We start from the raw sequence: 26,619 nt of genomic DNA, 5'->3' as shown, positions 1-26,619 counted from the left end.
TAAGCAAATAACAACATCAAATCCCACAGGTAGACTATTTTGGCATGTGAAATACCATGTATTTCAACATTCTTTCAGGAAAAGAGCAAGAAACTGTTGTTTGCACAGGAAATAAATTACTGAAAAATATTGTGGTTACATCATGGTTACTATAGGTTATATCATGGTTACATCATTAATGGTTATATCATGGTTGCATCATTTATGGTTACATCATGGTTACCTTATGATTATATCATGGTTACATCATTCATGGTAATATCATGGTTGTGGTTACATCATGGTTACCTTATGATTATATCATGGTTACATCATTCATGGTAATATCATGGTTGTGGTTACATCATGGTTACCTTATGATTATATCATGGTTACATCATTCATGGTAATATCATGGTTGTGGTTACATCATGGTTACCTTATGATTACATCATGGTTACATCATTCATGGTTATATTATGGTTATGGTTACCATATGGTTACATCATGGTTGTATCATTCATTGTTATATTATGGTTATGGTGGTTTTAACTCCTTCACAGTGAAACTTTGTTGCAACCTAAGTGTTGTTGTTATTCTAGTTAAACAAACAGCGAACAAACATGAAATAGGGGGAATGAGTAAAGCTGAAAAAATTACAGGACTCAAGACCTCCTACCCCATGCATTGTGGTGTACAGGTCCTATGATATCATTTGTACACTACAAAGTTGAACCAAGGAGTTTTGGTGAGAAAAGGTGAGACATCAAATCTGTTACTGATCAGAGGGCTAGAAATTCAGAGCACAGTTTTTTTTTCTGTTGAAACTGTGCAGAAGGTAACCAGGAAATCATGCCACATGTAACACATATATTAGCTTCTCATATGAAATTATGAAAACTCGATGAATTTTGTTTCTTTCTGTGATTTTGCTGGCACCGTCAAGTGCAAAAACATACTTTGAATAGTGGTATTTCAGTTTAACTCTACATAGCTGATATATTTGGTGTATAAACTCACTGACACTTTCATCAGGACACTTCATCTTGCAGTTGGAAATTGATTTGAGTCTACGGTTATTCGGCAAGGGGCAAGGATTCTGTCTCTAATGAGCGTCAGCTAGTTTCTTCAAATAGAGAGTGGAAATTTACTCTTGATAAAGACAAGATTGAAATGTCAAGGGATACAAGATAGATCACAGTATCCCATCAGATCTTTGTCTTTGTTATCATCTGTTCTGGATCCCAAATAAACTTGGTTGCTTCCACTCACAAGATTATGTGAAATACACCATGGCTGTTGCTAAGCAACACATCTAGGCTCCCTTTGCAATTTTCCAAAAGCTTTTATGATTTCCTTTAGATGCCCTCAATCCGTACCACAGTTTACCATGACTCAGTATTAAAAGAAAACGCCGAAAATTGTTTGACCTGTCAGCTTTTAAACCCTGCACGGAAAGCTATATGCTGTCCAATTGATATCTTAATTGGGACCAACTTATGAAACATTCAAGGATTTTGATATTTCTCATCAAAGAAAGATTAACTTCCTTCCCAGAACAGCATCCATCAGAATTAATTCTGAGGATTGTATTTCAACCTGGACTGCTGTGGGATATTCTGTTAAACATTAAAATGCAGCATTCATTTCAGGCTACTAAACTGAATCATATCAATATCAGTATATTGATGACGCAAGTACTATGATCTGATTGGTCGAGACGTGAAAACAACCATGCTATATTTGCAATATAGCACTTCTGGAACAGGCCGAAGCTCTCACCTAGAGAAAAATTCCCTTTTTGACGTTTCATGCCAGAATTTCAATTTAATATTATCATATAATAGCAATAAACTGTCTCGTCGACAGGTATACCATGAGACTTTGACCAGTTCACAACATATAATATGTGCAAGAGCAATCGTGGTATACCGTTGCTGGATGAGGTTTATTGCTAAATCATTTCACACTAACAAGTCGATGAACTTGATTTCAAAGACTTGACCTGTCGGCAATGTTTTCATGCATATGCACACGATGTATTTTGACATGATAATAAAGTTCATTATGGATTAAAACAGTCTATCATTCCAACTGAAGAGATCATACAGGGGTATTCACACCCAAACATGGAAATGTTTCAAAAAAAGTTTAAATAATTCAGTCGCTCTTTTTCATGCACTGTACATAGTTGATTTTAGATTTCGTACAATAAGAACCTCTTTCTACCCAGGTTAAAATGCAAATGACCTTTGACCTTTGGCATCTGATATATCTTTCAACTTTGACACGACTGCAAGTACTTACCTTGACTGGGTTGCCAACAGACTGGCTCTGATGCCCAAGGCCTAGTTGTCCATACCTGTTATCACCGAATGAGTACGCTGTTCCATATTCTGTGAGAACATCGATAAAATTGCAGAGATGTTATCCAGGAATTGTCGTCGATACAAGAACAGCACAAAGCAAAACGCAGCTGCGAGCTTCAATGTTGAGGTATTGATTCCTCAATGCAGAAATCTGATTTACAGCTTATATTAGTTTCAAAACTGCGAGGCATCTGACCTTTGCACTCTGCTTCATAAATCCTACATGAAAATCGTATTATGACAACTGCAGATCTGTGGTATTAAAATTGGGAAGTGTGTGCCTGGCTTTGGGGCAAAGCTATCTGAAAACTGCACCACTGTGATCCATTACTACTTTAATATCTCACTAAATAAACCATTAGGGTCTCTATCCTCCAGACTCCACTGATAAACAACCAACATGGAAATTTAAGTCAGATGAGTGGCAAAAATTATTGTTCGACTTATTGATCACATAGTGAAAAACACTTTTCAAAACGTAGTATCAGGACTTGCAACATCCATTATGAAGCTGAACTTGCTCTGTTAAAACAATGTGATATCTGTGGATTATTTTATTTTCACTGGAATTTATTTTAGTTGAAAACAGATTTTCAATGTTTGACTGTGATCTTATTTTCACTTTGTCTAGTCTGACTACATGCAAAGTACTGAAATTTAAAATTTTCACTTGGTTTTATTTTAGTGGAAAAAAGGTCCAGCGAAAATAGCAAAAACAAATTCCATGTGAAAATAAAGTATTCAACAGTATCTGAAAATTTGGTTATGTAAGGCTACTTTCAAAATCTTGATTAAAAATTTTACTTGAAAAGAAAGTTGTTTCAAAGGATAAAAGTGTATGCAGATGAATAAACAATGTAATGTTCACATGTTTATTAACCGAGAAAAAAATCAGTACTTCATATCCAGAAATTGTACGGTATCTATGCCGACCAGTTTAAGAATTTCAAACAAAGTGATTTTCTTTCCCTAAAGTTGATGTTTGATCAAAGAAATATCACTGTGAAAGAATGTTCATGATTAATGGAGGAATTTCTCATCACAGTCGTTTTATTTTGAAACTTTTGTGAAGTGTAGAAGCAATTTTACGGACCACTGAGTACTGTCCAGTTAGAGTCTATTAGAAGATAAGGATCAAATTTCAAACACTGAGTCTGAGCTGGCAACAAAGCTTCTCAGATATATGAAGTCTGTGCCTATTCATTGAACTGATGCAAAGTTTAGACTCACAACTAAACAAATTGAAAATGTAAAATGCACAAAAGAGATACAAAATTTCCTTGGGGACTAACCACTTTTCACTGTTACCAGACATGTAATAACAACAATTATATCACACAAGTATATTGATCACACAAATACTGCGAACTGATTGGTTGAGACGTGAAAATACCCATGCGATATTCTGAATATAATACAGTTGGAACAGGCATGGGCTCTCAGCCAGAGAAAAATTTCCTTTTTGATATTTCACACGAGAATTTCAATTTAATGTTATTATATATTAGCAATAAACAGCTAGCAGCAGGTATACCACTTGGTTTTGACCAGTTCACTCATATATGCATTCGCTATCACTCATGCATAAAATGTTGTGAACTGGTCAAAATCTTATGGTATACTTTCGCTGGGTGCGGTTTCTTGCTTAACCAACAAACGTTATTGTGAACCTGTAAACTATGTGATTGCCTTTCTCTGTTTCCTGAAAATCAGATAAACATTAAGATTGTTACCTGTGAGAACAAGCGTATGGTTTCGACCACACGCGGCGGCCACAATGTTGTGTTGTTCTAGCGCTTCGATCACCGTTGGGTTATCTCGTCGAACGGCATCTCCATGTCCGAGTTGCTCTCTGTCATTGCGTCCTGTTTCAGAAAACACACAATCATTATCTTTCTCCCGAGGGGTTGCGGCTTACCTTGTAGGTACAATTTACTAAATGATGAGAGTAGATCTAACAACATTAACTCAGATTTCACATAAAGGCTTCCTTCCAGCTGTATGTAGTTTGCACATCAATATTGCGTGCCGTCGATCGCACTCCAATCAGTAACTCGGCTATTAGTGTGCATTTTACTGATCAATTAGGGACTTACAATTTGATTGATTTAAACTAATTTGATCGTTTTGACCTGAAATTTGAGAGATACTTGGGAACCAGACATGTGTTCAATCATGCAGGGCTTACATGCATGGAATAATATTTAAAAAAAAATCTGCACACTGTACATCTCAATCACTCATGTAAAGTCTAGATTTCAGACATCACAGATAGACAAAAATGGCAATGCAGCCAGTATCACAGATGTGATTCAACAAATCTCAAAAGAATTTTAGATTTGTCACTATTCTGTATTCAAATGGTCATTAACCTGCCGTTTCCATTCATTAAAGCCCCACATTTTTTTATGATTTTATTTTCAAGCTAAAGTTTCATGAGAATGTACTAATTTAGGTGTGTGTATACACTTATTATGAACTACCCGCTGGGACTGTATATGCAATTTTGAACAAGATAAAGATTACACTGCTATTAAATGTTCGCCCAAACATTAAACCGCAGCCCCATGCTGAAAAGCAAAAACGTGGATACTCTGCATATCTGCACTGAAATCTTCATATAAAATGTACAGAGTAGTCCAATGCAATCCATAGGGGTGAATGCTTTCAACTGTGACATTGTATATTCTGTTTCCTTTGTAATATTACAGATTTTTGAAAATGGTGGGAAATCAAAATGACAGTTAAAATTTGAATTTACTTGTCAAATGTTTCACAAAGGAATGGTTTCCTAATGCAGTAAAAGCCCATAGCCCTTCAGGCGGTAGAAAACCAGGAGAGAATAGGAAGATATTTTGAGGTCAACAAATTTCAAGAGTTACAGCTAGTGAGGCTTTAATCATAACAAAAACACCTGGAGCCAGGTGTTGATATGATGATAATTTCTGTCTGTGCACAATCTAATGGTTATCGTCATGGGGGAACGTAAAACAACCCTGCAACGACAAGATGACAAAGCGCTGCAATGCAGACAAGTCATGTTTCGTTTCATTTAGTCTATTTCTGTCACCACGATAGATGATGTGTGTCTTGCATGGGGTCACTCTCAAACCTTGCAAGCAGGTTGATGTAAGTAAACAGTTTTAACAAAATCCATCACTTCAAAGAACACGCTCAAACGACAGGTCATTCTCATTCTGAGGTTAAGTCTACTTTCCAACAAAGTGTGCCTTCCTTTCTTTTTATCTTTGCCTTTCTGAAGTTACATCTCGCTGTGTGAAATGTAGCCTCATCTCTATACAGGTGAAAATTTTCGTTCGCAAATTCGTCAGATCTTGGACTTTACCCGCATACCCTGTTCCCTCCTTCCCGCATGAAAGTCTTTTTGAAGAATAAAATGAATCGCTGAGTGTTTGAGACCTTGCCAAGTGAATAGCCAGTGTTGACAGCAATGAAAGCTGCACTATTTGCGCCGTCACCTGTTTGCACTAGAACTAAAATCCGCAGAAATCCAAACTACTACAGACTGTCACTCAATGTTAATTATTTTGTGTCTTGTCTGACTTGTAAATGATTCTGTAGCAGTGACATCGAGTGTCTTTTGATAAGTCAAGGCACGCACTGCTTTTTGAAAACCATGTCTTCCTTTTTCACATCGGAGTGTAATTGTAGATTTACAATTGATCGCAAATTGCACGGACATGCGAGTGCATCCAGTACTACCTTCACCATACATCTTCCAATCGATGGAATACAAATTTCATCAATGTATGCAGACAATGGGTAGATAGTCCATGTAGCCGACACGAATATAGGGGTACACGAAAATTATGCTAATGAGTCCAGGGCAAATATGGTAATGGGAGGGGAGAGGGTTGTCTGTAGTTAGGGTGGGCCAACTACGCAGGGGCCTGTATCAAGTTGCGTACTTACTTAGTTACAGAGTTAGGCTGGGCCAACTACGCGGGGGCCTGTATCAAGTTGCGTACTTACTTAGTTACAGAGTTAGGCTGGGCCAACTACGCGGGGGCCTGTATCAAGTTGCGTACTTACTTAGTTACAGAGTTAGGCTGGGCCAACTACGCAGGGGCCTGTATCAAGTTGCGTACTTACTTAGTAGCAGAGTTAGGTTGGGCCAACTACGCGGGGGCCTGTATCAAGTTGCGTACTTACTTAGTAGCAGAGTTAGGTTGGGCCAACTACGCGGGGGCTTGTATCAAGTTGCGTACTTACTTAGTTACAGAGTTAGGCTGGGGGAACTACGCGGGGGCCTGTATGAAGTTGCGTACTTACTTAGTTACAGAGTTAGGCTGGGCCAACTACGCGGGGGCTTGTATCAAGTTGCGTACTTACTTAGTTACAGAGTTAGGCTAGGGGAACTACGCAGGGGCCTGTATGAAGTTGCGTACTTACTTAGTTACAGAGTAAGGCTGGGCCAACTACGCGGGGCTTGTATCAAGTTGCGTACTTACTTAGTTACAGAGTTAGGCTGGGGGAACTACGCGGGGGCCTGTATGAAGTTGCGTACTTACTTAGTTACAGAGTTAGGCTGGGCCAACTACGCAGGGGCTTGTATCAAGTTGCGTACTTACTTAGTTACAGAGTTAGGCTGGGCCAACTACGCGGGGGCCTGTATCAAGTTGCGTACTTACTTAGTTACAGAGTTAGGCTGGGCGAACTAGGCGGGGGCCTGTATCAAGTTGCGTACTTACTTAGTTAGAGAGTTAGGCTGGGCCAACTACGCGGGGCCTGTATCAAGTTGCGTACTTACTTAGTTACAGAGTTAGGCTGGCCAAATACGCGGGGGCTTGTATCAAGTTGCGTACTTACTTAGTTACAGAGTTAGGCTAGGGGAACTACGCGGGGGCCTGTATGAAGTTGCATTCTTACTTAGTTACAGAGTTAGGCTTCGGGAACTACGCGGGGGCCTGTATCAAGTTGCGTACTTACTTAGTTACAGAGTTAGGCTGGGCCAACTACGCGGGGGCTTGTATCAAGTTGCGTACTTACTTAGTTACAGAGTTAGGCTAGGGGAACTACGCGGGGGCCTGTATGAAGTTGCGTACTTACTTAGTTACAGAGTTAAGCTTGGCCAACTAGGCGGGGGCCTGTATGAAGTTGCGCACTTACTTAGTTACAGAGTTAGGCTGGGGGAACTACGCGGGGCCTGTATGAAGTTGCGTACTTACTTAGTTACAGAGTTAGGCTTCGGGAACTACGCGGGGGCCTGTATGAAGTTGCGTACTTACTTAGTTACAGAGTTAGGCTGGGCCAACTACGCGGGGGCTGTATCAAGTTGCGTACTTACTTAGTTACAGAGTTAGGCTAGGGGAACTACGCGGGGGCCTGTGTGAAGTTGCGTACTTACTTAGTTACAGAGTTAGGCTGGGCCAACTATGCGGGGGCCTGTATCAAGTTGCGTACTTACTTAGTTACAGAGTTAGGCTGGGCCAACTACGCGGGGGCCTGTATCAAGTTGCGTACTTACTTAGTTACAGAGTTAGGCTGGGCCAACTATGCGGGGGCTTGTATCAAGTTGCGTACTTACTTAGTTACAGAGTTAGGCTGGGCCAACTACGCGGGGGCCTGTATCAAGTTGCGTACTTACTTAGTTACAGAGTTAGGCTGGGCCAACTACGCGGGGGCTTGTATCAAGTTGCGTACTTACTTAGTTACAGAGTTAGGCTAGGGGAACTACGCGGGGGCCTGTATGAAGTTGCGTACTTACTTAGTTACAGAGTTAGGCTTGGCCAACTAGGCGGGGCCTGTATGAAGTTGCGCACTTACTTAGTTACAGAGTTAGGCTGGGGGAACTACGCGGGGGCCTGTATGAAGTTGCGTACTTACTTAGTTACAGAGTTAGGCTTCGGGAACTACGCGGGGGCCTGTATGAAGTTGCATACTTACTTAGTTACAGAGTTAGGCTGGGCCAACTACGCGGGGGCCTGTATCAAGTTGCGTACTTACTTAGTTACAGAGTTAGGCTGGGCCAACTACGCGGGGGCTTGTATCAAGTTGCGTACTTACTGAGTTACAGAGTTAGGCTGGGCCAACTACGCGGGGGCCTGTATGAAGTTGCGTACTTACTTAGTTACAGAGTTAGGCTGGGCCAACTACGCGGGGGCTTGTATCAAGTTGCGTACTTACTTAGTTACAGAGTTAGGCTGGGCCAACTACGCTGGGGCCTGTATCAAGTTGCGTACTTACTTAGTTACAGAGTTAGGCTGGGCCAACTACGCGGGGGCCTGTATCAAGTTGCGTACTTACTTAGTTACAGAGTTAGGCTAGGGAACTACGCGGGGGCCTGTATCAAATTGCGTACTTACTTAGTTACAGAGTTAGGCTTGGGGAACTGCGCGGGGCCTGTATGAAGTTGCGTACTTACTTAGTTACAGAGTTAGGCTGGGGGAACTACGCAGGGGCCTGTATCAAGTTGCGTACTTACTTAGTTACAGAGTTAGGCTTGGGGAATTACGCGGGGGCCTGTATGAAGTTGCGTACTTACTTAGTTACAGAGTTAGGCTGGGCCAACTACGCGGGGGCCTGTATCAAGTTGCGTACTTACTTAGTTACAGAGTTAGGCTGGGCCAACTACGCGGGGGCTTGTATCAAGTTGCGTACTTACTTAGTTACAGAGTTAGGCTAGGGAACTACGCAGGGGCCTGTATGAAGTTGCGTACTTACTTAGTTACAGAGTTAGGCTGGGCCAACTACGCGGGGGCCTGTATCAAGTTGTGTACTTACTTAGTTACAGAGTTAGGCTAGGGGAACTACGCGGGGGCCTGTGTGAAGGTGCGTACTTACTTAGTTACAGAGTTAGGCTGGGCCAACTACGCGGGGGCTTGTATCAAGTTGCGTACTTACTTAGTTACAGAGTTAGGCTAGGGAACTACGCGGGGCTTGTATCAAGTTGCGTACTTACTTAGTTACAGAGTTAGCTGGGCCAACTACGCGGGGGACTGTATCAAGTTGCGTTCTTACTTAGTTACAGAGTTAGGCTGGGCCAACTACACGGGGGCTTGTATCAAGTTGCGTACTTACTTAGTTACAGAGTTAGGCTGGGGGAACTCAAGGGGGGCCTGTATGAAGTTGCGTACTTACTTAGTTACAGAGTTAGGGGGGACTACGCGGGGCCTGTATGAAGATGCGTACTTGCTTAGTTACAGAGTTAGGCTGGGCCAACTACGCAGGGGCTTGTATCAAGTTGCGTACTTACTGAGTTACAGAGTTAGGCTGGGGAACTACGGGGGGGCCTGTATCAAGTTGCGTACTTACTTAGTTACAGAGTTAGGCTGGGCCAACTATGCGGGGGCCTGTATCAAGTTGCGTACTTACTTAGTTACAGAGTTAGGCTGGGCCAACTACGCGGGGCCTGTATCAAGTTGCGTACTTACTTAGTTACAGAGTTAGGCTGGGCCAACTATGCGGGGGCCTGTATCAAGTTGCGTACTTACTTAGTTACAGAGTTAGGCTGGGCCAACTACGCGGGGGCTTGTATCAAGTTGCGTACTTACTTAGTTACAGAGTTAGGCTTGGGGAACTACGCGGGGGCTTGTATGAAGTTGCGTACTTACTTAGTTACAGAGTTAGGCTTAGCCAACTACGCGGGGGCCTGTATCAAGTTGCGTACTTACTTAGTTACAGAATTAGGCTGGGCCAACTACGCGGGGGCCTGTATCAAGTTGCGTACTTACTTAGTTACAGAGTTAGGCTTGGGGAACTACGGGGGGAGGGGGGCCTGTATCAAGTTGCGTACTTACTTAGTTACAGAGTTAGGCTGGGCCAACTATGCGGGGGCCTGTATCAAGTTGCGTACTTACTTAGTTTCAGAGTTAGGCTGGGCCAACTACGCGGGCGCTTGTATGAAGTTGCGTACTTACTTAGTTACAGAGTTAGGCTTGGGGAACTACGCGGGGCTTGTATGAAGTTGCGTACTTACTTAGTTACAGAGTTAGGCTTAGCCAACTATGCGGGGGCCTGTATCAAGTTGTGTACTTACTTAGTTACAGAGTTAGGCTGGGCCAACTACGCGGGGGCCTGTATCAAATTGCGTTCTTACTTAGTTACAGAGTTAGGCAGGGCCAACTACGCGGGGGCTGGTATCAAGTTGCGTACTTACTTAGTTACAGAGTTAGGCTTGGGGAACTACGCGGGGGCTTGTATGAAGTTGCGTACTTACTTAGTTACAGAGTTAGGCTTAGCCAACTACGCGGGGGCCTGTATCAAGTTGCGTACTTACTTAGTTACAGAGTTAGGCTGGGCCAACTACGCGGGGGCTGGTATCAAGTTGCGTACTTACTTAGTTACAGAGTTAGGCTTGGGGAACTACGCGGGGGCCTGTATGAAGTTGCGTACTTACTTAGTTACAGAGTTAGGCTGGGCCAACTACGCAGGGGCTTGTATCAAGTTGCGTACTTACTTAGTTACAGAATTAGGCTGGGCCAACTATGCGAGGGCCTGTATCAAGTTGCGTACTTACTTAGTTACAGAGTTAGGCTGGGCCAACTACGCGGGGGCTTGTATCAAGTTGCGTACTTACTTAGTTACAGAGTTAGGCTGGGCCAACTAAGCGGGGCCTGTATTTAGTTGCATACTTACTTAGTTACAGAGATAGGCTGGGCCAACTACGCAGGGGCCTGTATCAAGTTGCGTACTTACTTAGTTACAGAGTTAGGCTAGGGGAACTACGCGGGGGCCTGTGTGAAGTTGCGTACTTACTTAGTTACAGAGTTAGGCTGGGCCAACTACGGGGGGCCTGTATCAAGTTGCGTACTTACTTAGTTACAGAGTTAGGCTGGGTGAACTACGCAGGGGCGTGTACGAAGTTGCGTACTTACTTAGTTACAAGAGTTAGGCTGGGTGAACTACGCGGGGGCATGTACGAAGTTGCGTACTTACTCAGTTACAGAGTTTTGCTGGGGGGAGTACGCGATTGCTTGTATGGTGACCTTATCATCGACCATAAAACTCTTCGACAAGGTTTGGGGCATAGTCATTTGGAACACAAAAGATTACGAACACAAAGGGGAAAGGTAATTACGCAACACTCAGTTTTATATAGCCTGATTCTGTCAAAATGTTTACCCAGCAGTTGATGTGTTTGAGGATTAAAACTGTTGCTCAGGACGACTTATCAGGTGTTGCTGGGTTTTTGCGTGATTAAGTGATTAACTACTGAAAGAAAACTTGAAAGCGGGTGATAAATGATTACGTACTGAAAGAAAACCACAGAGGTGTTAATGCGAAAGACGACCTGAAAAAATACACACGACCTAATATCAATTGAGATTATATAAATTAGTGCTAGGATGTGCGTCGCCGACAGTAAGGGTGTTAGAAAAACGCAAGATGAACACGTGATTTTCATTCAAGCTCCTTAATGTGTAGCGAGTAACATCTCAAAGGTTTGCCTCCAAAGAAGACTAATTTGAAGACCACGATGGCTGCAGCACGTAATCGTATCCATGTCATATCTGAAGACGATATTAAGGAAAAAGTGTGTGGAAGAGCGCCGCAAAACACCAGAAGAACCACAAGCTGGAGTCTCCGCGTGAGGAATGAGTGGGCCGAGGCGAGAAATGCTACAGAGGTTTTGGGGAAGCAGCTACAAATTCCCATGGCAGACAATCTGGCAGAGTTTGGCGTTGATGATTTAGATGTGTTCCTGAGCCACTTTGTAATGGAGGTAAGAAAGAAAGAAAGTGAACCGTATGCTCCCGACTGTCTCAACTACCTAAGCGCAGGAACCGCAACTGTAACGCCAAGCAGACTTACTGTGCGTAGTGCAAACTACTCGAAGAAGTTCAAGAAACCTCGCGATTCACACTACCGTCATAAGAACTTCCAGTACAAGGACGTGATATTATCATCAGATTCGGGTGTAAATTTTGAACTAAACTTTGATTTTTCAGAGTTAGATGATTGATGATATATGGGTTACAAAAGGATTTCTTGACTCATTGACTGTCAGAGACTCAATTGCATGTTAACTGGACGGCTATAAGTCGGTCATCACCGGCTTCAAACACATAGTATTTTGTTCGCAATTTATCCATAGACCGTACGCTCTACGATTTATTGATAATAAAGAATGAAGATAACTTGATAACCTCCAAAAGTTGTTATTTTTCATGTGTAGGTGTGTGAGTGGTTTATCCATGGTAAATTTTTCCCTGATTTCAAACGTGTCAATGTCATTGTGGTCTGATGGGCAAGTTACGTGGCCCGAAAACAAAACATTTAAAATCGTAAGCAGTGTGACACGAGTGATAAACGCAAGTTGTGATGTCGATGTCATGCGGTCTGATGGGAAAAATTAGGTTGCCTGAAAACAAAACATTTTAATCGTAAGCACTGTCTGACAGGAGTGATAAATACTAAATCCTTGATTCCCTGTTAGCTCGACGGCTATAAGTAGGTTATCGCCCGCTTGAAACGTAAAACAACTCGGCTCCGCCTCGTTGTTTACGTTTCAAGCGGGCGATAACCTACACTTATACACAACTTGGCGGTGACGACACAGAACAAACAGTAAAAAATAGTACACAAACTATTAAACGAAATGTACGAGAACAAACACATCGACCATGATACTTATAAGTATCTTGATCCAAAAACATAAATGTCCGTACTCCACAGTGGTGCTCATTGCCTACAATTCACAAACTGCCGCCTGAAAACTCAAAATTTGCAGGCAGACCAATAATCAGTGGCTACTCCAGTCCCATTTACAGAATTACAGAATTCCTGGATTACTTCATAAAACCACAAGTTCAGCAACACCAACATATATAAAAGATACAACAAATTTCATACCAGAAATAGAGAAGACAAATGTCCCTTAACAAGCATTTCTCTTAACACTCGACGTGGTGTCAATGTGCACAAAGACAATTCACAATGAAGCAATTCGGCTAGTCAGTGAAACACTAAACTCACAAAGCTCGCATGAAACAAAATACAGCATCAAAAATGATCCACGGAAGAATTAATGGAAATGCTATCATTAATTCTCAAACACAACAGTTTTGAATTTAACAGGCAATTAATATTTCTGCCAAACCCGAGACTGCAGCATGGGATCAAACGCCTCACCGGAAATAGCCAACATGACTTTTCATAATCGTAAATAACCACAACAACATTCATTTCTGGAAAAGATTCAGAGATGATACTTTGCTATCTTTCTCGGAACACAAACCGAACTCACAAACTTCATCCAACAGTCATCGTTGATGACACAGTCCCCACTTGTTAATGGGTGCTTTGATTACAGGTCCTCAGAGAGGAAAGAGTCCTCTTCATTAGGTCTGTGATAAAAATACTTTTGAATAAATTCGCTTGATACATGTCTGAGTTGTAGTTCAGGACATGAAAAAATCGTAATAAAATGGCCACATGGTGGCCATATTGGATCGAATCACAAAACAAATCAATGTGCATATGTATGACACAGGTCAATGTCCTTGTACCAACTTTGATTAATATCGGTTGAAATATGCCTGAGTTATGGCTTTGTACATGAAAAAATCATAACAAAATGGCCGCACAGCAGCCATATTGGATCGTATCACAAAACAAATTTACATGCATATGTATGACATTGGTCAATCTCCTTGTACCAACTTTGAATAAATTTGCTTGATACATGTCTGAGTTATGGTTCTGGACATGAAAAAATGTAATAAACTGGCAACACGGCGGCCATATTGGATCGTATCACATAACAAGTCAATGTGCATATGTATGACATTGGTCGATGTCCTTGTACCAAGTTTGAATAAAATTGGTTGAGATATGCCTGAGTTATGGCTCTGTACATGAAAAAATCGTAACAAAATGGCCGCACGGCGGCCATATTGGATCATATCACAAAACAAATTGATGTGCATAGCTATGACATTGGTCAATGTCCTTGTACCAACTTTGAATAAAATCTGTAGAAACAAGCCTGAGTAATGGCTCTGTACATGAAAAAATCGTAATAAAATGGCCGCCTGGCGGCCATATTGGATCGTATCACAAAACAAATTGACGTGCATATCTATGACATTGGTCAATGTCCTTGTACCAATTTTGAATAAAATCGGTTGAGATATGCCTGAGTTATGGCTCTGTACATGAAAAAATCGTAACAAAATGGCCGCACGGCGGCCATATTGGATTGTATCACAAAAAGAATTGACGTGCATATCTATGACATTGGTCAATGTCCTTGTACCAACTTTGAATAAAATCAGTTGAAACATGCCTGAATTATGGCTCTGTACATGAAAAAATCGTAATAAAATGGCCGCCTGGCAGCCATATTGGATCGTATCACAAAACAAATCAACGTGCATCTGTATGACATATGAAGTAATCCTTGTACCAAGTTTGAATGAAATTGCTTCAGGCATCTCTGAGATATCTGCGTGAACGGACGGACGGACGGACGGACGCACGCACGCACGGACGCACGCACACACGCACGGACATGACCAAACCTATAAGTCCCCCCGGACGGTGTCCGTGGGGACTAAAAAAATCAACACAATGCACCCAACATTTAAGTTGTCATTTGAAAGCTCAACACAAGAAATAACATTTATTGATGTAGTTGTTTTCAAAGGTGCAAGATACTACAAAGAAAATATCCTCGACATATAAACACATACAAAACAACACACACATTCCAATTTGTACATAGAGAATCGTGTCACCCGACAGCAAGTGTTAATGGCTTTTTTATCAAACTTAAGGCAAAATCCTTAGATACGCTCGCACTTGTAACAACAATGACGACTTTACTAGGAAGTCGCTTTCTTTACAAACAAACTACTCGATAGAGAATACAAAACAACGAAATGACGAAAATAACAGCAAAAATAGACCAGATTATCCAAAATACACTAACAAACCGCACACTTACACGTAAAGAAACAACAAACAAACTCATGTTCGGCACAACATACAGCCCACACATCAAAACAAAATAATCTTAGGGGAAGTCATTTGAAAGATTGGGCTGAACTGGAGAAAGATTCATCACTAAGGAATGTATTCCCAGAATCACCAATCATTGCTTACAAGATAAACAAAAATCTAAAAGACACACTAGTCAAAACAAATTTAGTTAGAAGTAAAAAAAAGAACAAACAAACCGGACCACCAAACAGACTCACAACAAGACCCAAACATTGATATACTTGCCGCGCTACTCGAAGAGCAAGAACACTAAAATGCATTAAAATAAATTTTAACAAACACAAACTGAGGAAAGAATCTACACTGCGACTGATGAGAGACCACACTCGGGTTTCAAAACGCAACCATCAAAGGGCCACTCTATGAAATGAGCTTTCCCCACACAAACAAAACATTACCGTACACACTAATGCAAATCCCTACATATATCCGAAGTGAAACAAACATTATATGAACACAGACAATCAGATAAGAATGTAGGAACACATATCGAAAACGAATCAAACACAAATTCAAAAAAAACATTTTGGATAGTAAGGGGGGGGGCCTCTTTCACATTTTTTGTGAAAACAATTTCGGGCAAAGGCTAGTTGTAATGGCGGCAGAAAGTGAACCGAAAGAACGTAGAAAACGCAAAAGAATGGTCGTACTAAAGCAAGTATATGGTCTTGAGTATATGTGCTATTCCAATGAAATAGTTAACACAAGAAAATGGAAAAAACGCTGGTAATGGAGTGCATTCACAGGAGAGTTAGCGCCAAATTGGAAATGAATGAAGAGGAAGTTGTAACACTTTATAACACAGTAGCTGAAAGTGACATTGCACGTAACGAGGGTGTAATAATATCGCAGAAATCCGAACCTTCTATCATGGGTAAATGAAGAGAAGTTAGTAATAGAGGGAAATATCCCAACATTTTGATATAAAGGGCGACGATGAAAATCTAGAATGTTTAATGAAAGTCATGCCTGTAGACCTAGCAAACTTTGTAAGTAAATGCTTTTTGTAAGAGAATGTTTAAGTATGTTTACGCTTATTTTTCATAACTTAAAGAACTGTATTACTCCAGTGTCTTGTAAGCCGTAGGGGCTGGGTGTGGCATTATATAAGTCCACACATGACACTTTAATAAATAAAGATAACATTAGATAACATAACAATAGAGAACGAAGTTTGCTCCGCATATTCGCCCGCCAATTAGCAGTTTCCATCGATGGTCAAAGGAAGGACACCTGATAAAAATGAGCCGGCATATTGCTAACACGAACACAGACACACAGTGCTAACACGAACACACACACACACACACACACACACACACACACACACACACACACACACACACACATGATACATAACATAACTTACAAACCCTGCCTGTGGCATGTACCTTGACGTGCAGGGTGGTAGGGCAACTAGTTAATAGACAACAAGAAACACTTACAAATGCGTAAACAGAAAAGTAGACTATGAATCAGACAAAACCATGGCAGTGAAAAGAAGATGAAATTTATGACAAAATGAATGAAGTGAGTGTGTTTCGTGGACGCAGATTTTCAATGAAAATATTATCATAAAATCGGGGTTTCACATCTAACATATATTTGAAGAAATGCGATTTGTTATGACATTGTAACATTATACCTTCGTATGTGTTTTGAAGTCAAGAAATTGTGATGTTAAGGTTTTCAAATGCTACATTGTTCCCCAGCCTAACTCTGTAACTAAGTAAGTACGCAACTTGGTAGAGGGCCCGGCATAGTTCCCCTAGCCTAACTCTCTAACCATGTAAGTACGCAACTTGATACGGGCCCCCGTGTAGTTCACCCAGCCCCCGCGTAGTTCACCCAGCCTAAGTCTATAACTAAGTAAGTCCGCAACTTGATACAGGCCCCCGCGTAGCTCACCCAGCCTAACTCTGTAACTAAGTACGCAACTTGATACAGGCCCCCGCGTAGTTCACCCAACCTAACTCTGTAACTAAGTAAGTACGCAACTTCGTACAGGCCCCCGCGTAGTTCCCCTAGCCTAACTCTGTAACTAAGTAAGTACGCAACTTGATACAGGCCCCCGCGTAGTTCACCCAGCCTAACTCTGTAACTAAGTAAGTACGCAACTTGATACAGGCCTCCGCGTAGTTCCCCTAGCCTAACTCTGTAACTAAGTAAGTACGCAACTTGATACAGGCCCCAGTGTAGTTCACCCAGCCTAACTCTGTAACTAAGTAAGTACGCAACTTGATACAGGCCCCCGCGTAGTTCACCCAGCCTAACTCTGTAACTAAGTAAGTACGCAACTTGATACAGGCCCCCGCGTAGTTCCCCTAGCCTAACTCTGTAACAAAGTAAGTACGCAACTTGATACAGGCCCCCGCGTAGTTCACCCAGCCTAACTCTGTAACTAAGTAAGTACGCAACTTGATACAGGCCCCCGCGTAGTTCACCCAGCCTAACTCTGTAACTAAGTAAGTACGCAACTTGATACAGGCCCCCGCGTAGTTCACCCAGCCTAACTCTGTAACTAAGTAAGTACGCAACTTGATACAGGCCCACGCGTAGTTCACCAAGCCTAACTCTGTAACTAAGTAAGTACGCAACTTGATACAGGCCCACGCGTAGTTCACCCAGCCTAACTCTGTAAATAAGTAAGTACGCAACTTGATACAGCCCCCTCCCCCCGCATAGTTCCCGCAGCCTAACTCTGTAACTATGTAAGTACGCAACTTGGTACAGGCCGCCCGCATAGTTCCCTTACTGTAACTCTGTAACTATATGTAAGTCCCCCCGACGTACACATTGGAATGTGTAGGACGCCCTCAACCAGTCGTATCTAACTTCATAACTTAGTACGCAACTTCGTACAGAGGCCGGGTTAATCAGACGTAGGTAAGGTAGTAATATAGATGTAACAACAATCTCGCTTCTACTGTGTAATAGTGTAACTTTAGTTGATACTTGACACACATATACTGGAACTCCGCAAGGCCAACTTGTAACTCCGTACACATGCATCTAATTAGCATGTCATTATCGGCTACATGGACTGTCTGCCAGACAATGCAACATTTCTAGTCTGCAGAGCAAAGCAGGGCACTTTGTAATTATTTTATCAGATCAGGGTTTACGTTTCAAAGCACTGAAATAACTGGGGTTCTGAAAATTTAAATCTCTCACCACTAGTTGGTCTGAATAAAAAAAATACCCAATAGCTCAGATATTTTCATCACTATCTTGCCTAAATATTGAAGATTTTTGCAGGTAGTCTAGACTTATTTTACAGATTCTTATACAGAAATGAGCAAAATGTTGGAAAGCCTCACATTTCAAGGGTTATCCAGCTGGTGATTCTGGACACACACTTGATGTCAAATGGTGACAAATTTCAGAATTAGACAGCTTAACTTCATCAGCTTTGTGATGTTTCAATAGCTTAGCCGAGTCAACTGCTTTCCTTGTACATGGGTGCAAACCTATGGACAAATGTTCGTTTCTCATAGAGTTAAACTACATAAAATTGTAGATGACTGCAAACAGGCCTACTTACATTTTGTTCTGGCAAAATCGACAGTGTTCAATTTTGTTCAAATAACTGGCTAGGGAAGTTTGGAAGATCCAAGAAGGTGCATTCTCTTCAGTGATTAGAAAATTTTTGATAAAATATTGGCTATTTGGAATAAGTGAATATCCAGTTAGATCGCTTTGCTGCCAAAAAATAACAAACTGATTTCATCTTGCAAGGGTGTATTTGTCACCCAGCTACAATGAATTTTAACCTGTTCACCCCCAATTCCCTGTAAACAGGTCCACTACCACCATTGATAACAATGGGATTGGGCCAAACCACGGTGGTGAAAGGGTTAAGACTTACCCCAGCTCATCACTCTTCCTTCTGTAGTAATCAAGACGCTGTGGCAGGCCGCTGGTCCTGAAACAACGGTGCGGACCTGGACACCGGACAAACTGGCCAATCGATGCGGCCCCCATAGATTCCTCCCTCCTTGTGGTTTCTTGACACCTCCCGCACCAGCTATGCAGTACAAAGAAACAGAATACAAACAAGCATAAATAAATAAACAAATAAATAAATTATGAATACATAAATAAATACATAAATAAATATGTATTATATATGGTATGTTTACAATATACATAAATGCCTGAAATTGAATTCAAATATTTTGTTCTACCAAAACGGTACTTCCAAATATTTAACCAAATAAACAGTAATTCAGCGAAGTCTGGGATTTTTGCCTTTTAAAGGGACATACATGTACATAAAGAACATGTTCAGGCTAAATACATGTGGTGTATGTCAACATTAACTTGGTGAAACTTTTCGCAGTGAAGCTATTCTCTTTCAAAATCAAGTATAATAAAAATCTGGGGTCACCCTGCAAAGTTTGGACCGACAAGAACAAATTACCTAACATTAACTAATATTTGAATTCAAAATGGCTGCCATCCCAATCTCGGTTTGCTATGTTCAACAAGACAATGAATATTTTTATTACTCCAAAAGCTTTAAAATGAACCTACATGCAGTAAAAAGGAAGAATTTTGAAAAAATTTGAGTCACAATATCTGTCCCCAAGGCGCATTCTACCTCCAACTCTTTAGACAATCTTGTCAAGAGCTCCTTGTGGGTGTACAATATCTACATGTACACTATTCTTGTGACAAATCAATTTAACTTTCAAAGCCTTCAGGTTTTATTGCAAACATGAACAACACTGCAACATTTACATAGAATAGAGACCTTGATAAGTACTTGCAAACATGGACCATTATACTGTGATCAGAGAGGATGAAATTTTGATCTATTAGCCAAGCATGTACATGTATATTTAATCACAGACTTTCCCACTTTTGTTAGCTAAAGGTAGTATGTGCCTTGAAAGTGAAAGACTCACACCTTTGCTAAAACTTTTCTCAAAGAAATTCTCAACTATTCTCTATCAATCACGAAAAATTATCAGGGGTCACAGTGAGAAGTTGGGGTACTACCGAAACAAATTACCCAATATTTGCAGACTCTTGAAATTCAAAATGGCCGCCATCCCTGTGTTAGCTCTATCGGGAACAATAGCAGTTTTTATTTTTCAAAAAACTAAGACATTAATAATTTTTCTTTCACCAAAAGCTTTAAAATGAGCTCCCATAAGTGGCAGATCAGAAAGGAATTCAAATTATTTGAGGGTCTGACTATCTGTCTCAGAGACTCATCTACCTTTAATATGATTTTGTTTTCTTTCCTATACACAAGGTGGCAGAATATTTTTGTTCTTATTTGCTCTGGACATAAACAGCTTACTCAAAGAACTTCAAATAAACATGACTGTACAGACCTACAACTCAACACTATGGCAACAATTCAGACACCCTACGATGCAACCAGCTTATGTGGGTCATTGCAAACCCTTCCACCCTGGATTGCACAGCCCGTAATTTGAAATGCTTCCTTATTGGCTGAAAATCCAAGTCAATTCTGCATATTATATCTTTTTTCATTTCCCATCCATCGTGTAAAACGACATGTAAAACATTTTAAATTTTATGTAAGTCTTTTTTACTTACTCAACAGCACATGTACATGCCAAGTACCCGCACTTTTATTATTTCACAAAAATTCCACAAAGAATGTGAATATCAAAACTGAGACTGGCTGAACATTACAAAAAAATATGTAACATTCACAAGAATCTTGTCCTTCAATGTTTAATAAATCAAACACTTGAAGCATGTGCACGGATTGTGATAAGTTCTTGACTTTTCCATCGAAAGACTTCGACACTCCCCTACCATGATTTCAAGAATACAGAGGCTAATGTAATTTCCGCGTATTTCTACACCATTAAACTCATCCGCACTCCAACTGGTAGAATCGGTTGCAAATCAATGTAATTTGTCACGTGACATTTGAAAATGAACGTCCCTCACTTATTTTATATCTGTAATGTGTTTACTGAGAGAAATTTCATGATGCAACTACCATAATTGGACATCGTCTTCACCACTTTGTTTCACGTTGTCAAATATCAAAGTTTATTTGTCATGAAACAATTTACATGAATCACAAAGACTGTGCTTATGGATGTAGAATTTTAACAGATACATAAAGGTGAATCATGTACGTAAATGACATCAAGGAAGAATTTTTTTTTCCATTTATCCTCCACTGCCTGCAGTTGACATGAAAGAAACGGGGAAAGAAATACAGAATTTTTTCAGATCAAAAAAATTCCGATTAACTATAGATAACAAAACATATTTTCATTTATTCATTGCTTTTTGTTCACGTGGAACCAAATTCCATAAAAAAGGACAAAAGCCTGCCAGCCATTAAAGCAAGAAGTGAATTGTCGTTGAAAAATTGAAGATTTCAGTTGTGTCCTTGGGGCAGATTGCATGCATAGCATAAACAGATATAATCCAAGGTCATAACAAGGGTACATACTCACTACTGACAACATCTTCAATAAACGTGCACACTTCACAAACATATTACAAACAAGATTGATGAGAAGAGAAAATGTACACCTAAGGACCATTAAACTGAAGAACCGCGGCAACCATATTGGCTTGAATGCGAGGTTGCCATGGTAACACCCCGGTTCCTGGGATGAGTAACCGGGAGCCCTGAGATGGTTCAACTAAAAATGTTGTCATCACTTGGGGAAAGCAAAACCCATCCACTGCTATGCATCTTAAAATGATAAAGCCGCTCAGAATGTAATTATGTACCACTAACTGTAACCTGTAGGTGGGGGAACTGCTCAGTTGGTACATAAAGCAATAACCGGCTGAATTCATGGTTTTTTCAACTGTGTAGAGCATTTCTGTTTGACAGGAATGCAGCCTGACAGCTGGTCCTGATGGATTTACAGCTTATAATAAGTTTGTCTTTCGCTCGTAATGCAAGATTGCTAATTTTATTGAAAACAATGCAATACCGAATAAAAGTGATATCGTCAACTCCACAAGTTTATGCACTGTTTCAATAGCACAAAACATAACGAATAAAAACACGGCAGATTTTATACACCTGTATATTCCTTACGTAATTACTGTACAAACGTAATCTTGATCTACGTTGCATTTCACAGGTGCATATCAACTGTGAGATGCTATTCAGGAATTTGGTCTAATATTTTGCTGTATGTTTGTATGTACCGAGTGTAAATACTTTCAGTGTTGTCAAGACTGCCTTAACAGATCTGGCCAAAAAGTGCGACTAATATTTGCATGTGTCAAAAGTGGCAGACCTTCCAACCAATCACAGTGATACAGATATTGCAATATCAATACAACTACTGTAGCAATATTACATACATGCACAGGTGCACATAAACATTGATGTGCCATTCATTAGCTCATATTGTCACTAAAATTTCACTTCTCTCTATTTCAGTTTCACAGCGTTATAAATTATGGACATATCTTGATTTGTGTAGATGGATATTCCAATTCTGATAACCTTTTTCTACTTTGCAGAATCATATCACAACATACACATACCATAATGATTATTGTCAGATAATGTATAAGAGAACATATGTTCTTGAAAACCTGATAATAATGATGTTAAAATAACGTGACACAGTTCACTGATAATCAGATACTATAGTTTAATTGATATCTAATCCTATTAACCATTTTTCTCTAATTTAACAATAAGTGTTATTATTATTCTCCAAAGCTTTAAATCTGTGTTCACGGAATTCCTATGAGCATTGGTGTGCAGTATCTAGTCTACTTGGCTTTACACAGTAAAGTGACATGTCAACCCATCAAGATGAATTGTGGGTAATGTCAAGTACTGTGCGATGTTTTTTCATATTCATAACCTTGCCGACCTGCCGACAAATAATGATATCTTTTTGCATGGCTCCTGGGATTTCTTTAGGCTGATATCTCTTGCCTGGCGAACTTAAAACTTCACAAGACCATCACAGATCTTTATTGTAAACGATGTTTGACAAAATTTGCATTTGTCTGGTACAAATTATTTGCCATTTGTGAAAAATTGACAAAAAGTTTTAATTATTGTATATTTGATAACAGAAACTCAAAATCATTAATTGATGAGGTAATCAATATTTCATGATCCGCTTCTAACCAGTTAAATGGAAAAGTTTGAGACAGATTTTCCATCTGGTGTACACAGTATTTTGCTGTGCTCAGAGGAAGAACTCGGTAACCAACTTCATAATAATGCCCGCCCCTTTGTGTAATTAAACTCGATGATTTCACATATAGCCATAACTTAGTTCTCCTAGATACACTTTTTATCATCACTGGTTGCTCGGCAACCATCATTCGCACGGCAAAAAATTACCTGGGAACAGTATGAGTGATAGTAACCGTAAAAGGAAACACAATGCACAATTTTTATCGCTACATATTATTAAACACACCCGACACGAAATATTCCAATTTTCTACAGAAATTGAAAACATTATTTCAGCTCTCAAAATATTGGTAAATTTTTTGAACAACGCCTGTCGCTATGCATCCAAACACAAAGATGAGTTTTATGTGGCAGGTGATAAAACGTTTCAATGACACTGAGTCACAAGAAGGTCGGATCATTGGACAGGGTCATCAAAAATACACAGAGAAGTTCAACTGCATGCTGTGAAGATGAGTGCCTCAAAGTGTAATAAACACTGATCGTAAAAACGTAATTTAACATGAATCACAAAGTGCTCCAATAATACACCTGAGTGTTTATGAGCTAAGCCTATTCTGTTTTATGTTCAATGATAGTTTTGATATACAACTAACCATGACACAAGAGATCTGATGACAATTGTACAGGATATCTGCTGCAAGGAAAAGGAAGTAATTGAGTAACTAGCAGAGGTGATACAAACATATATACCCTCTATTTACACTACCAGGAAGATATTGGGCCTTTGGCGAGCCCACTGAAATTTCTCAGCATCAATACTACAGCTTCCAAGCAAGTTGTATTATATCTGACTCATGTCATTTTGACTACAAGGGTCCAATGCAATAAGATATCTTCTGTGTTGACATACACTAGGTCCAACTCTTTCAAAAATTTATCATTTATTTCGTTCAACAGTCAAAGACCATCTTGCTAGCAAATTGTAATTGTCAGAAAATTAATCACAAGTTGGCCTGGTAATGTTTACTCTGCTTTTTGTATTATTTTTATTGCAGTGGGAATTCATGCCAAATTGCAATACTAGCACTTCTGCTTTTAAGAACATAAAATCTTTTTCTTTCCTCTAAATAACTATTAAAAGACAAAAATTCTCTTCTCTTGCCACGGTGACAGACATTCTCATCTGCTTGCTGTAATTTTACATGTACCATATCAAATGTTGGTCAGGATTTCCTTCATGCAGACAGTGTCACAATAGTTTACGTTCATGCAAGTTGACTCCCTACACATAATTGTGAGAATATTTCACAGTACATTGTTTGGTTGCAAGATCAGTTTTAAGGAGAGTTTCTTGCCTACCCAAGAATGTTTAAGTTTACAGCCAAACACTAACTGGGGTGGCTTTCAAGACAAAAGAAGCATTGTACACGTACTTCTTCTGCAATGTTATCAACAGTTTGTCGCAGAGAAAACAGTTTGTGCGATGATGGAAAGTAATATTTGAAGTAATCGTTGTGATGTGAAAGTGTGAGCAATATTCATGGCTTCCACAACTGAGAGTTGAAACAAACATAGTTCCTGGATTTAGCCTCTGGACACAGACAGAGTAGTAGGGCCGAGTTTTGTTTTCACACCAGACTGGCTTTTCAGCTGCATGTGTGACATGGGTCAGACCCAGTTACATCCAGGGTTTACACAAGCATACGGGGATCATTCCAGCTGTAACCAAGGTTACATGTAGCTCCATTTCACACAAACTATAACTGATGTGTGTTCTAGCTGGTACTGGCTGTGACCATGTATACTCCCACTTAAGGGTTTATCCCACTCAAAACTATTTATATCTAAGGTCAGCTCAAGACACAACAGAGATGGGCTGTAATGTGAAATTAAATTAGATAAAGTTAGATCATGGTGTAGATCTACTTGCGACCAATGTGTCTTTTTTCCTGAAGATAATGAACTTATACTCGGAGTCTTTCTATTCTGTACTACAATGAGAAATGATCACAAGTTTGATGCAAATTGTAAGTTGCCTTGGAAACTGGTGATAAACCATGGATATGATGGTCAAGTTTTGCAATAGGATTTACATCTTTATCAGTTACACTGTGTAGCAACATCCCTTATCCTGTCAAGTCACTGGAGGTTGCATCGAGATTTTCAGGGTGCCCAGAAGCTGGCACTAACAGACCAGTTTCTGGCCAAATCAGTGAAAGTCAATAATGTCAAGAATTGTCACTGAAGTCCAGCACACACACCATGTTTTGGTGGCTTTTCAGAGTACTCAAACTGCCAAGCTGGGCCATAACTATAAGTTACATTCTGCTGTATGAGGCATGCTGAATCAGGTAAAATATAGGTTTCTGCTCAGTACAACTTTTGACAGCCTTAGCAAAGTGGCGGGTGACTAGTCTGGCGAGAAAAAATATACAGGTCTCCTATCAACCTTGGAAGCTCTATAAACAGTCAGTTTGCATCTTCCCATTACTTTGACTGCTCTGTCTACTCCCAAAATTACATCAAAATACCAAGAACTCACCTTGTCCACACAGACTGCAAGATAGACTGAAAGATATGAGCCATGTATGGATCTCCGCAGTTGGAGTTTGTTGAGACCCATACACATGACTAGATCTTGCAGTCTACCTGCAAGTGTGAAATGACCGATGCTATTCTTGATAACTGAATTTTTGTCTGACCTAGAATTCATTTTCACCAATAACACTGCATGTTGTGCCACACTGCAACTGTGTAAGCAATCCTTATACCTTTTGCATTTCAGCATATTTCAGGGCAAAGAATGAGAAAATGTGTTTGCTTTTCAGGTAGAATGCCGCCCGGGGACAGATATTCTGACTCTCAAACCTTTACAATTTTTTTTGGGCCCATAACATGTTGAAGCTCATTTTGAAGCCTACATAGTAAATAAAGTTTTTACCAGCTTAGTTTTGTGAAAATCAAGAATTTTAATATTCTCTAACAAGATAACACAGGGATGGCAGCCATTTTGGATTTAAATTATATTTAGATATTCAGTAATTTGTTTCTCTGGTACCAATATACGCACAGTGAGTCCCCTGATTTTCATTCTTGAATATGAGACAGAATGGTTGAAAGTTTGCTTGAGGAAAGTTTGAGCAAAATTATTTCAAGTCTATCATTTTGAGGTGT

At 40.2% G+C, this 26,619-nt stretch overlaps 1 protein-coding gene across 2 annotated transcripts in view; it reads right to left on the bottom strand.

Annotated features, from left to right (window-relative positions):
* The window catches only part of LOC139137320 (protein RCC2-like), a 63,198-nt gene that overhangs the window by 14,972 nt on the left and 21,607 nt on the right, over window positions 1-26,619 (bottom strand). For both annotated transcript variants that reach the window (XR_011553366.1, XM_070705350.1), the window contains exons 3-5: window positions 19,183-19,341; window positions 4,082-4,213; window positions 2,287-2,375 (exon numbers count right to left, since the gene is read on the bottom strand). Coding sequence is in view for 1 of the 2 variants with exons in the window: in XM_070705350.1 (XP_070561451.1) it covers window positions 2,287-2,375; window positions 4,082-4,213; window positions 19,183-19,341 (380 nt within the window). In the remaining variant the exon portion in view is untranslated. The remainder of the gene's footprint in view (window positions 1-2,286; window positions 2,376-4,081; window positions 4,214-19,182; window positions 19,342-26,619) is intronic.

This window comes from Ptychodera flava, chromosome 7 (assembly GCF_041260155.1).
Source record: "Ptychodera flava strain L36383 chromosome 7, AS_Pfla_20210202, whole genome shotgun sequence".
NCBI lineage: Eukaryota > Metazoa > Hemichordata > Enteropneusta > Ptychoderidae > Ptychodera > Ptychodera flava.
This window is presented reverse-complemented; position numbering and strand designations above follow the sequence as displayed.